This window comes from Plecotus auritus (genome assembly GCF_963455305.1).
Source record: "Plecotus auritus genome assembly, chromosome: 3".
In the NCBI taxonomy this organism is placed as follows: Eukaryota; Metazoa; Chordata; class Mammalia; order Chiroptera; family Vespertilionidae; genus Plecotus; species Plecotus auritus.
Window position 1 is genome coordinate 102,737,259 of NC_137772.1, and position 13,249 is coordinate 102,750,507.

Consider the following 13,249-nt stretch of genomic DNA (forward strand, 5'->3'; position numbering starts at 1 on the left):
CCCAAAACTACATCAAAATTACAACTAAAATATAGAACAACCATCAACCTGAAAGCTGGCTGAATGAAGTCCTACAACTAGAGAAGTAAAGAAGAAAGCACATTGAGACTGGTAGGAGGGGAAGAGGTGCGGACCGGGCTGGACCAGCAACCACGTGTGCCAGTGTTTTAATCAGGAGGGAGATCATCTCTGTGGAGGCCCCCACATAAGGAGTAAGGTGTCCCAGCCTCACACTAGACTCCAAACCCAAGCTCTCAGAGTTGTCCCCGTAACTACAGGCTGTAAAAACCAGTGGGGATTGGAGTCTGTGACATGGAGGCTGCTAGAGAGCCAGGTATCTCTCTTAAAGGGTCAGGCATGAACTTACTTCAACTCACTTCCTCTGTGCTCCAGCACCAGGAGGCATTGGGAGACCCAGACACATATGGGGAGGAACTGGATTGTCTGGCATCTGGGCAGGAACTCAGTGGTGGCTTTCTTCCAGACAGAGGTACTTTCAGGTGTTATTGTTCCTACACTGGGAACTCCCTCCCCAGTGGCAGGGCTGACAGGCAGCCATTTCTGTTTGCTCCATCCTGGTGATTCCCAGAGACCCCGCTCCATCCAATTTGCAGTCCCACCGAACCTGTGTGCAACAGCTTTTGTATATGAATGGCCTGTCCTTGCTCAGGCTTCAGATTTTGTTAAAATCTCTTAAACAAGCTGAAGCTGGATTAGGGATCCCCAAAGCTATCAGTAAAAGGCCCAAGGCCTGGCACTAGCACCAGCCTGCCTTGCTTCACAGCTGGGACTTGACTGGGCACTTCCAACCACAATACAAATAGGAGGAATATTCAGATCTCTCTGCAGCTTCTGCCAGGTGGCCTCAGGCAGTGGCTGACTTTACATCTCCCTGGAGACCCTAGAGCCAGTGCACCCAGTGATCAGCATTGGGCCATACCAGATTACAACTCTATACATCCATAAGAGACATTATCAAGGGGCAGACAAGTGAACACCAAAGCCTCACTGAAGCAAGTCCTGCCCCATAGGGGTGTCTCCTACACAGCAGCTCTTTCACTGATGTTGCAGCCAGTCCTTACAGCCAATTGGCCTGGAGGTCAATTCCTCCCAGTGACTCCAACAGTAATCAAATCTCAACTACAACAAGACTGTGCACACAGCCCACACAGGGGATCACCTAGAGTTCCCAGCTCAGATGACTTGTGAGGCTAAGTCACTGGGCCCTATAGGACACATACTACACAAGGCCACTCTTAACAGCTCTACTCAATACATAGAAACAAACACTGGGAAGCAGCTAAAATGCAGAGACAAAGAAACATGTCACAAATGAAATAAATAGAAGAAAGCAAACTATGAATATAGACTTCAAAACTACAGTTATAATGTTACTCTAGAATCTTCATGAGACCTTCAAGGAACTTCATGAGACTTTCAAGGATCTTAGTGAAAATGCCAAAACAAATGGAAAAGGACTAGTCAGAAATTAAGCATTCACTGACTGAAACAAAGAATGATATCCAGGGATTCACCAGTAGAGTAGAGGATTCTGAGAATCGAATCAATGATTTGATATATGAGGAAGCAAAAAACACCCAATCAGAAGAGCAAATAGAAAAAAGAATTAAAAAAATAAAGATATTGTAGGGAGCCTCTGGGACAACTTCAAGCAAACCAACATTCACATTATGGGGGTGCCAGGAGAAGGGACAGAGCAATATATTAAAAACCTACTTGAAGAAATGTGACAGAAAACTTCCCTACCTAGTGAAATAAATTGACTTACAAGTCCAAGAATCACAGGGCATCCCAAACAAAAGGAACCCAAAGAGGCACACCTAGAGTGCCCAGCTCAGATGACTGGGGAGGCTAAGACACATCATAATTAAAATTCAAGGGTTAAAGGCAGAGAGAGAGAGAATCTTAAAAGCAGTAAGAAAAAAAGCAGTTACCTACAAGGAAGTACCCATATAACTGTCAGCTGATTTCTCAACAGAAATTTTGCAAGCAAGAAGGGAGAGGAAAGAAATATTCAAAGTGATGAAAAGCAAGGACCTACACCCAAGATTACTCTATCCAGCAAAGCTATCATTTAGAACTGAAGGTCAGATAAAGAGTTTCACAGACAATAAGAAGCTAAAGGAGTTCATCACCACCAAACCAGTATTACATGAAATTTTGAAAGGTATTCTTTAAGAAGAGAAAGAAGAAGAGGAAAAGGAAGAGGAGGAGGAGGAGGAGGAGGAAGAAGAAGAGAAGAAAATATGAACAATGAAAAGGCAATAAATATGTATCTATCAACAACTGAATCTGTAAATCAAAATAAATGAATAAGAAATATAATGAACAGAATAAACTGGTAAATAAAATAGAATCAGAAGCACGGAAATAGAACAGGATGATGATTCTCAGAGAGAAGAGGGGGTGGGAAGAGATTAAACAAAGATATATATATATATATATATGCATTACCTCTGGACACAGACAATGGTGTGGGGCTGGAACCATATGGAGAGGGACAATGGTGGAAAAGGGGGAACATCTGTAATACTCTCAAACAATAAATATTTTTTTTTAAAGAAACAAACACAAAGAGGCAGCCAAAATGGGGATGCAAAAATACAGCACCAAATGAAAGAACAGGAGGAACCTTCAGAAAAAAAAAGCTAAATAAAATAGAGGCAAACAATTTAACAGAAATACAGATTTAAAAGTGGTTATAAGGACATTCAAGGAACTTAATGAGAACATCAACAAAGAGATAGCAAATATAAAAGAGAACACAGAAACGGTAAAAAAAAAAGAACCAGACAAAAATAAAGAATACACTAGAAGTAATACATAGAATGTTGAACGAAGCAGAAAATCAATCAGCAATTTTGAAGACAAGGTAGCTGAGGATTAGAGCAGCAAATTAGAAGACAGGATAGAAAAAAATTACTGAATCAGAGAACCAAAAGACAAACAAACAAACAAAGAGCAAGAAACAGAAGGACAGTTTAAGGGAGCCACAGTACAACATGAAATGTAACAATATCTGCATCCTACAAATGCCAGAAGGAGAAGTAAGTGAGCAAGGGATAGAGAATGTATTTGAAGAAATAATGTCAGAAAACCTCGGTAACCTGGTGAAGAAAAAGGTGACACAAGTTCAGGAAGTACAGAGTCCCAAGCAAGAAGAACCCAAAGAGACCTATGCACAGACACATCATAATTAAAATGCCAAAATTTAAAGACAATGAGAGAATCTTAAAGGCAGCAAGGGAAAAGTAAGTTGTTACCTAGAAAAGAGCTCCCATAAGGCTGTCAGCTGATTTCTCGACAGAAATTTTAAAGGCCAGAAGGGAATGGCAGGAAGTATTCAAGGTAATAAAAAGCAAGGATCTGAAACAAAGACTACTCTATGCAGCAAGGCTATCATTCAAAACAGATGGAGAAATTAAGAGCTTCTAAGACCAAAAAAAAAAAAAAGATAAAGGAGTTTAATACCACCAAACCAGCATTGCAAGAAATGTTGAAGTGAATGCTGTAATAAGAAGAAAAATAAAGAGAAACATAAGCACAAAGAATAAAATAGGCAAAAATAAGGACCTATCCTATCTAATAAAAGAGTAATATGCAAATTAACCATCACTCCGTGACAAAAATGGCAGCGCCCATAGACACAAGATGGCGGCGCCCAGTCCTCTCAGACCCGCCAGAGTCCCCCAGTCCCAGGGAGGGCTGCCTCTGAGAGCAGGCAGCATGCAGCCCGGCGCACCCCTGGCACGATCCGCTGCCAGACGCGGCCCCACCCGCGCCCCCCCCCTCCCATCCTCCCTTCCGGCATGATCCGCTCCTAGCCACAGCCTGGGCTGTGGGCCTGGGAGTCGCCCACGCCGCCTATCCCTCCCCCCAGTGATCAGCTCCCATCTGCAGCTGGGGGGGTGTAGGCCTGGGAGGCAGCCGCTCCCCCCAGAGCTATCCCCTCCCAGCGGCAGCCTGGGGTGTCAGCCTCCAAAGGGCCTGCACCCCCATGGAGTGATCCCATACACACACACCTATAGCCTTGGAACTTCCCTTGCCCCCAGCCAAGTGATTGGAAATGGGGGGTGATATTTGGCCGATGCTGCCCAGCAAACCTCTTCCATTGGGTAGAAACTTCTGACCAGGTTAGGGAGGTAAATGGGTTTTGTTTAAAATCTTTAGAAACTGCAATGGAAATGTCTGAGGGTATGGTTTCACATCGGAAGTAACTTACAACTAATTTCTGAAGGCAAACGGGGACATTGCAGTTACATTACTGGAGAGTACCCTGAGGTCCAGAGGTTGGCTCTGCAAGGGCGGTGGTGGGTGCTCCCCACCCTGGTTCCTCAGCACCTTAGGCAGGGCTTGAGCCCACCCAGGAAGGCCTTTTCCCCTACAGTTTTCACCAAGGCAGGGAATTTTTGTAGACATGAATAAGAAGTGCCCATGCACAAGTCCTGAAGATGCCGGGGCCGGCAGAAATGACAAACAAATCTTAGAGGTAAGGGGGAAGAGGGCAGGATGAGATTAGCTAAAGATCTTATATGCATAACCCATGGACACAGACAATAGGGTGATGAAGGCCTGGGGCAGGGTGGGATCTGGATGGAGTGGAGCAATGGAGGGAAAAGGGGGTACATCTTTAATACTCTCAACAATAAAGATTTTTTTAAATGCTGTGGTATATTTACACAATGGAATACTATGCAACTGTAAAAAAAATATAAGGATCTCCTACCCTTTGCAACAGCATGGATAGACCTGAAGATTGTTATGCTAAGAGAAAGACCAATATCACATGATCTCACTTATTTTGTGGAATCTAATGAATAAACTAAACTGATGAACAAAAAAGAAACAGAAGCATGGATAAAAAAATGACTAAAAGGCCTCAGATGGAAGAGGGGTGGGTTAGAAGAGAAGAAATTAACCAAAGAACATATATACATAGCAATACAAACAATAATGTAGTGAAGGCCTGGGGAGTGATGGGGGCTGGTGGAGGAAGGCAAAAGGGAGGAAAATGAGGGACATTTGTAATACTGTCAACAATAAAAATATGCATATTGAGATGACCCATAGTTCCATGTCACCCACCACTAATTCTCTGACACCTCTCCCCTATCTTATCCTCTGGCCATGGAGGGGTGTCCCTTATGACCAACCTACAGGGGAGGAAAAAAAACAAGTGTGGTTTCAGGGTGGTTTGTTTCCATGTTGGTGCAAGTCACAAAAGGCCTGTCATCTAGTTTATTAAGTCTTTGGAGTTTTATAATTAAAGCTGAAATTTTCAGTCAAACCAACTATAATCCCCCTTTCCGTCCCTCAAAACCTCAATTTTCCCAGTCCCTAAAAATAATATTAAACTAAATCCTAACTATGAAAAATACTCACACAAAATTGAAAGCAAATTTTAAGAAAAAACTTATTTACATTTATCAACCAAGCTGAGCTTCTTTTTTATTTGCAAGTCTCTATATAAAAGATTTAAAACAAAAGTAAATTCTTGAAGTATACATAATTAGTTTTCTTATCAAATGCAATGTATGTGCAATTTTCTGATTGCTTTGACAGTTTTTTAAAAGTTTCAGAGGACTGGGAGAACTGAATTTGATACTCACAATAAAATAACCTTAGGAGGTAGATACTCATTATCCTCCTTTTTACAAATGAGGAAACTGAGACAGAGAGCAATTAATTCACACAAAGTCATATAGCTAGAAAGTGGCAGTCTGACTCCACAGCCTAAAGTTGTAATCACTTCCTCTTCATGCTTTTCAGATGTTTCACAAGTAAAACTAATTGAGAATGTTTACAATAGAGTTAAAAGTCACAAAGGTGAGGTTAGGTTTTAAGGTGCCCATCTTCATGGCGATGACTTCCTCCTACTTCTCTCTTGTGTTCCATTTCCCAGTCCTCACCTGAGACAATTTTTTGACTTTTTACACCTCTTCCTGTCTCCCTCCTCTGATGCCCCTAATCCACTCTCCATGGCAACCTGACTGTCCAAAAATAAATTCATGCTATTTTTGTGTTGTAAATATTCAAATGGATCCCTACTGCTTTAGGCTGATGCACAAATCCCTTTGGGCATAAGAGAGACCTCCTTGAAATCCCTGGTCTCAATTCTCATCAGTGATACACTGCACAACAGTTATACTGAAGTTATGCTGAGAGTTTGAGGGATTTTGAGAGAAATCTTGATATATTTGCAAATTATTAAATTTACTAAATACTCCTGTATCGATTTTCCCATAAAATTATCTATAGCATAATAACATGTAAAATTAAAAATGAAGTTTGAGTCTGAAATGGTAAATATATGGGGGTAATTCTTCAATACTTGTGAAAACATCATAGAATTATCAGTCTCTGTGGTGGTTCCACAGAATGATAAAGCTAGACAAGTGCTGACCAGGCTAAAAAGAAGAGGAGGAAGGAAGGATAGACAGAAACATACTAGTAGAAGCAGGTTCTGAGGACTGAGGCAGGCTCTGAAGAAATGGGAAAGTAGAAAAATCATACTCAAGATTGTAGTTTTTTCCATCTTACTAGGAAGCCACAGCAATGGTGGACTTAGTTGAGAAGCAGCAAGGGCCTGCAATAAGCCGATTAGAACAGGGAGCAGAGGAGAACCACAGGTCCTACAAAGTATTCAAGATTAAACCAAATCATAATTTTCCATTATTATTTGATTTTCATATATGACACAATATAAATTTAATTTAATAAATAAAAGTATATTTTTTAAAGGACAATATGGAGCAATATTAATTTCAGCATTTCAGCTGCAAGCTTAGTCAACATCTTTTGGAAACTTTTTCATTTGAGTTTCAAAGAAAACCTTAGATAAATTCTAGAACCTATAAAACCAACACCAACTTGAGCCATTAGTTTTGAAACTTCATAAGTGTGCCTCTTTGTACCTATCTCCACAAAATGTTCCCAAGAAAATAAGCAAAAGATAAACATAGTGCATTTTGTAGTTCATTTTGTACTAGTAAGTTACTCATCCTGCTGACAAATCTTTCAGCCAGTTGAGTTATATTTTCCCTTATTATCTTTCTGTATGTCTTCCTTTAAAAACTTGTTTTTGGATTGCCCCATATTAACTTAGGGAACACAAAGAAAGAACTGACAATTTTAGTAAGCCACAGCATGGCACAAGTTTATCTTTTACCCTACTTACATTTACTTTTTTGAGATATATATTATGAACAACATTTTATTTCTTTCCAGATTTGGGGGAGAAATCATCATCCTTCTTTCATTCCAAGAATAGTTAGGAAGCTGAAGTTGGTGTTTTGCTTATTTCCAATTTATCAAATGACTTTTGTCCTCATTAATATTAGTCTGTTTTTAATGTCTATAACAAAACTATAGACAAAATGTAAAGCCAATGTAATTTCATCAAAAAATTTAAGAGTAGAATTAGGAATAGGTGATCTTAAAGACAATACCTTATCTAGATTAACCACAGTATACAATTTAATGCTTGATAATATATAAATATGCTATCATGGTATTCTACAAATTAAAATATTAGGAATATAAATTATACTAAAATGCATAGTATATTAGTAATCAGAATAACTTAAATGAGATTAAATAAAAGTTAACCACATTTTGTTGATGCTTAATAATCAGTTGAAATGAACTTAATCAAGATTTTAAATTCAATTTATTAATTATTATGTCACCTATTGAGGGAAAAAAATCAAGAAGCCTCGCCTCTATTTGGTTTTTAATTGTACATTGGAATTATATAAAATACAAGTGAAAAATGATTGCTTACCTTAGATTGCTTGCAACCAGTTCAAGCTCTACCAAAGACAGAATGTTTCAAACATTTCCATCAATTGCAGAAGGAGAGTGAACGATTCAGGCTTCACCAATTATGCCTGGAAGAAAACGCTCTCAAGTGTTTGGCCTGTCTCATGTTTCATCTCCTCCTATTAGCAGCAGGCGTGTATCTAATTTTACTCAATGACATAAACAGCTCATACCAGCTTAACATTGTTTGGGCACCAGTTCCAGGACATAGCTCTAAGTATGCCAAAAAAAAAAAAAAATCTTACAAAACCAACATTTAAACCCTGAATCATAATTATATTAGACAACTTTCTAAAGTAAACTTTAACTCAAATGAATAGCACAAAGCTTCTTAGATAGTTTCCAATGGAATCTAATGTTGAGAAAAATCAGTTCAAATTAACATGCAATATTTAGAACTTACACCTTTATTAGTATTAAATGTATACTATTTTTATCCAGTTGAGCTGTGCATCATGTCACTCTTTAAAAATGACTTTCTTTAAGTCTCTTTTTAAGTGAAAAACTCTCATATTTGAAGAGAAAACCTTCAATAATGATAATAATAAATAGAAGATAAACAATTAAAATCATGTGTCCTTTTCTAGTAAATTACATTTGTATTATGTCTAAAAAATTATGTGAATGTAACAATGTGATCTTGGTATCTTACCTTTATTAAAAAATAAAACAAATTATTCAATTTTTATAAAGTGTTCTTGAAGAATATAGTTTACTAAATTTTTAAATAATCTTAATCTTTTATTTTGTATCACTTATATATATCCTGGTTAGCAGATTGACTTAAAAACAAACTAAATTATAGATTTGAAATTAGTATTTTAGTACTAAACCTTGAATATGAGAAACAATGTAATGATATTCCATATGCTTAATTTTTATTTTATTTTATTCTCAGGAGACCTTTTCTCTTGTTTTATTTCGTCATACTCCAACTCCTTTTGAAATTTGATGTTTCTTACACAATACCTGCAGGCCTTGAAAACTGGTACAGTTTCAACTAATCAGACATATATTTATATGATGTTAAAATATTTCATGAGGGAGAGGATCCAAGATGGCGGGATAGGTAAACACCTAAACTGCTGCCTCGCACAACAATTTCAAAACTACAACTAAAAGACAAAACGTCTATCACCCAGAACCATGGGAAAGCTGGCTGAGTGGAAGTTCTACAACTAGAAGGAAAGAGAAACGAGCACCAAGACGTGCACAAGCGCTGAAAAGCTGAGGTACGGAGGCGCGATCCGGGCTGGCGGCAGGCGTTGCTTTTTTCAACCCGAAGGGAGACAAGCCCCCGATTACTCTGAAATCCAGTTTCTGGGGAGACGCTGGGAACCCAAACTCCTACGGGGAGAAGCTGGACTGTCTGCCATCAGGTCGGAAAATGAGGGTGGCTTGCTTGCAGAGCTGTGTGCAGGAATAATTGTTTACTGCACTGGGGCGCGGGGCACAGGGACGTGGTGAAAGACGCAGAGCCAGCTAACAGGCAGCCATCTCTGTTTGCCACACCCCAGCCTAGTGACGCCCTGAGACCCCACCCCACACAACCTACAAACCCACCCAAGCTCCAAGCAGCGGCTTTAGCATATGAATGGCCTGCCCTATTGCAGCTTAACCTAGCAAACTTGCAGCCCGGGTCAGACAGCTCCAAAATTTCCAAACCCCAAGCAAAGAGGAGAAAACTGTAGTTCTCGCTGTAGCTCCTGCTGGGTGGCCTCAGACAGTAGCTGACCTGCACCCCATTGGAGATCCAGAAGCCAGTGTACCTAGTGGTCAGTGTGAGACATCAGATTTCAACTCCTCACATCCAAAAGTGACACATTCAAGAGGCAGACTCAGTGAGCACCAAAGCCCCACTGAAACAAGTCCTGCACCATAAGCGTGTCTCCAGCATAGCAGTTCTTCCATTATAGACACAACGGGTTCCTCACAGCCAATTGGCCTGGAGGTCAATTCCTCCCAGTGTACCAACAGCAATCAAGGCTTAACTACACCAAGACTTTGCACTCAGCCCACAAAGGGGTGTACCAAGAGCGTCCTCCTCAGGTGATTGGGGAGGCTGAGCTACTGGCCCCTATAGGTCACCTACCACACAAAGCCACTCCATCAACACAGGGAAGCAGCCAAAATGTGGAGACAAAGAAACATGTCACGAATGAAAGAAATGGAGGAAAGCAAACTACTAGACGACATAGAGTTCAGAACCACATTTATAAGGTTACTCAAGAATCTTCTAAAAACCTCTGAGGAACTTAGTGAGACCTTTAACGATCTTAATGAGAATGCCAAAAAAATGGAAAAGGACCAGTCAGAAATTAAGCATACACTCTCTGAAATAAAGAATATACAGAAACTCAACTGTAGATCAACGTACCCCAAGAATCAAACCAAAGATCTGAAATATGAGGAAACAAAAAACACCCAACCAGAAAAACAAAAAGAAAAAAGAATCCAAAAATATGAAGATAGTGTAAGGAGCCTCTGGGACAACTTTAAGCGTGCCAACATCCAAATTTTTGGGGTGCCAGAAGAAGAGAGAGAGCAATATATTGAAAACCTATTAGAAGAAATAATGACAGAAAACTTTCCCTACCTGGTGAAAGAAATAGACTTACAAGTTCAGTAAGCACACAGAACCCCATACAAGAGGAATCCAAAGAGGACCACATCCAGACACATCATAATTAAAATGCCAAGGGCAAAAGACAAAGAGAGAATATTAAAAGCAGCAAGAGAAAAACAGTTAATTACCTATAAGGGAGTGCCCATAAGACTGTCAGCTGATTTCTCAACAGAAACTGTGCAGGCCAGAAGGGAGTGGCAAGAAATATTCAAAGTGATGAAGAGCAAGAACCTACAACCAAGATTACTCTACCCAGCAAAGCTATCATTCAGAGTTGAAGGTCAGATAAAGAGCTTCACAGACAAGAAAAAGCTAAAGGAGTTCATCACCACCAAACCAGGATTACATGAAATGCTGAAGGGTATTCTTTAAGAAGAGGAAGAAAAAGAAAAAGATAAAAATTATGAACAACAAAATGACATCAAATACATACCTACCAACAAGTGAATCTAAAAATCAAGAGAATAAAAAATCTGAAGAACAGAATGGACTGGTAAATATAATAGAATCAGGGGCATAGAAAGGGAGTGGACTGACAATTCTCAGTGAGGGGTGCGGGAAGAGATTGGACAAAAATCTTACACCTATGGATGAAGACAGTGGCGGGGGGTAAGGGCATGGGGTGGGGTGGGGAATCAGGTGCAGGGGAGCTATGGGGGGAAAAAAAGAGGAACACCTGTAATAATCTGAACAATAAAGATTTATTTTTAAAAAAGAAAAAAATATTTCATGAATTCGCTGCACATTGCTATCATGGCAATTCAGTTAGAAAAATTATAGCATAGCTATCAATTCTTTAAAAAAACTATGTCACAATGATTATATGAGACTATTTTTTATGAGTATGTGTCTGAAAAGTCAAAATTTAAAACTTTGAACTCAGTATTCTTGTTGAAATATCACACATATACAGGTTAAATAATGAGGGACCTTTTCATCAATCAGTAAATTTGGTTTATAGCAATGAATTTTTCAATGATTTGAGGTCTGCTTTGTAAAAATATTAGTCAAATAAAATGTACTAGACCATGTTCAGGCCCAGTTGAATCTGATGAAAATACAGTGGCCCCATTTTTAATAGTTCCTATGACTTTACACTAACTGCAGTTGTGAGCTCCTATGACTAAGTCCCCCCAAACCACATCATACCTTCCTCACAAACTAAACTAATCAACTCCACAAACTTTCTCATTTATCCATCCTTCCTTTCTTGGTTTATGGCTCCATCCTCCACAAAGTCACAGAGACAGATTTGGGAACCTCCCTCACTCATAAGACGTCCAGTCACAAAGCTCCCAGTATCACCTGCTGGGCTTGCTTTCTCCACCTTGGGTCCTGTTTGACTAGGGGACTCACCTTCAGGCCAAGCCTGTTACTTTAGCTGATAGCTCTTTCCCTGTTTCCAAGCATTCCATATTATATACTGAGGATGGTCAGAGAAATGCCAAGAAAAGATAATTCTGTCTATATCATTTCCCTGCTTAAAGCCCTCAGTGAGCCTTCAGGATATGGTACCCAGTATTTGAGAGAAAAAACATACCTTATGAGTGCTCCCTGTCCACCTCTACTGTCCCTTGCCTTTTGGGTCTCATAGGAAACCACAAAATTCACATTGCCTTTGGGTATTCTGCTGTATCTCTGACTAGTGTTACTTCCCATCTTTTTCACTGGAGAACTATGTAACTTTTTAAAAATCTTGGATGTTTTTCATTGACATTATTATTAGTATTAGTATTAGTATTAGTATTAGTATTAGTATTAGTATTATTGGCCCAGTGCACAAAATTCATGCATGGGTGGGGGGAAGATGTCCCTCAGCCCAGCCTACACCCTCTCCTATCTGGGACCCCTTGAAGGATGTCTGACTGCCCACAGGAATCGGGCCTAAACTGGCAGTCGGACATCCCTCTCACAATCCAGGACTGCTGGCTCCCAGCCGCTTGCCTGCCTGCCAGCCTGATCACCCCTAGCCACTCCCCTGCCAGCCTGATCTATACCTAACTGCTCCCCTGCCGGCCCAATTGCCCCTAACTGCCCTCCCCTGCAGGCCTGGTCACCCCCAATTGCCCTCCCCTGCTGGCCCGGTCATCCCTAACTTCCCTCCCACACCAGCCTGGTCCCTCCCAACTGCCCTTCCCTGCTGGCCTGATCGCCCACAACTGCCCTCCCCTGCTGGCCATCTTGTGGTGGCCATCTTGTGTCCACATCGGAGCAGCCATCTTTGACCACATGGAGGCGGCCATCTTGTGTGTTGGAGTGATGGACAATTTGCATAATACCTCTTTATTATATAGGATTTTTTGAGAGAGCAAGGGAGAGAGAAAGAAACATCATGTGTGAGATGTGTGAGAGACAAACATCGATCATTTGCCTGCTGTATGTGCCCTGACCTGTAATTGAACCCACCACCTATCAGTGTACAGAACAACACTCCAACCAACTGATCCACACTGGCCACAGCTGGAGAACTATGTAAAAGTCTATTCACATGTCACTTTCAGCTTTTTATGTGTTTGAGGGAAGCCCACCTTGGGGTTTAGACCACAAACTTCTCAGGGCCAACCCCCCACAGCTGAGATATCCCTCTAGAATTTCAGCCACTGCTTGTGAGAACACGGCCAGCCCTCTCACAACTCCTCACTTCCTACCAGGCTTTATGTGGCCTCCTCTTACTGTCCTTGGTTATAAGTATTATCTCCAGCTAGTCTTCAGTTGGTTATTCAGAATGATTTTTCTATATTTTAGTTCTAATTCCAGTTTGGTCCTGAGAGAATGTCAGTG

General features: G+C 40.4%; 1 protein-coding gene across 4 annotated transcripts in view; it reads right to left on the reverse strand.

Annotated features, from left to right (window-relative positions):
- The window catches only part of SGCG (sarcoglycan gamma), a 119,500-nt gene extending 111,528 nt beyond the window's left edge, over positions 1-7,972 (reverse strand). Inside the window, exons 1-2 of one of the 4 annotated variants that reach the window (XM_080662310.1) lie at positions 7,805-7,936; positions 6,470-6,653 (exon numbers count right to left, since the gene is read on the reverse strand). In XM_080662310.1, the coding sequence (XP_080518436.1) occupies positions 6,470-6,556 (87 nt within the window). In that variant the 5' untranslated portion in view covers positions 6,557-6,653; positions 7,805-7,936. Of the gene's footprint in view, positions 1-6,469; positions 6,654-7,804 lie in introns of all 4 variants that reach the window. The other 3 variants (XM_080662311.1, XM_080662312.1, XM_080662309.1) reach the window with 3 other exon arrangements.
- Between the last annotated feature and the right edge of the window lie 5,277 nt (positions 7,973-13,249).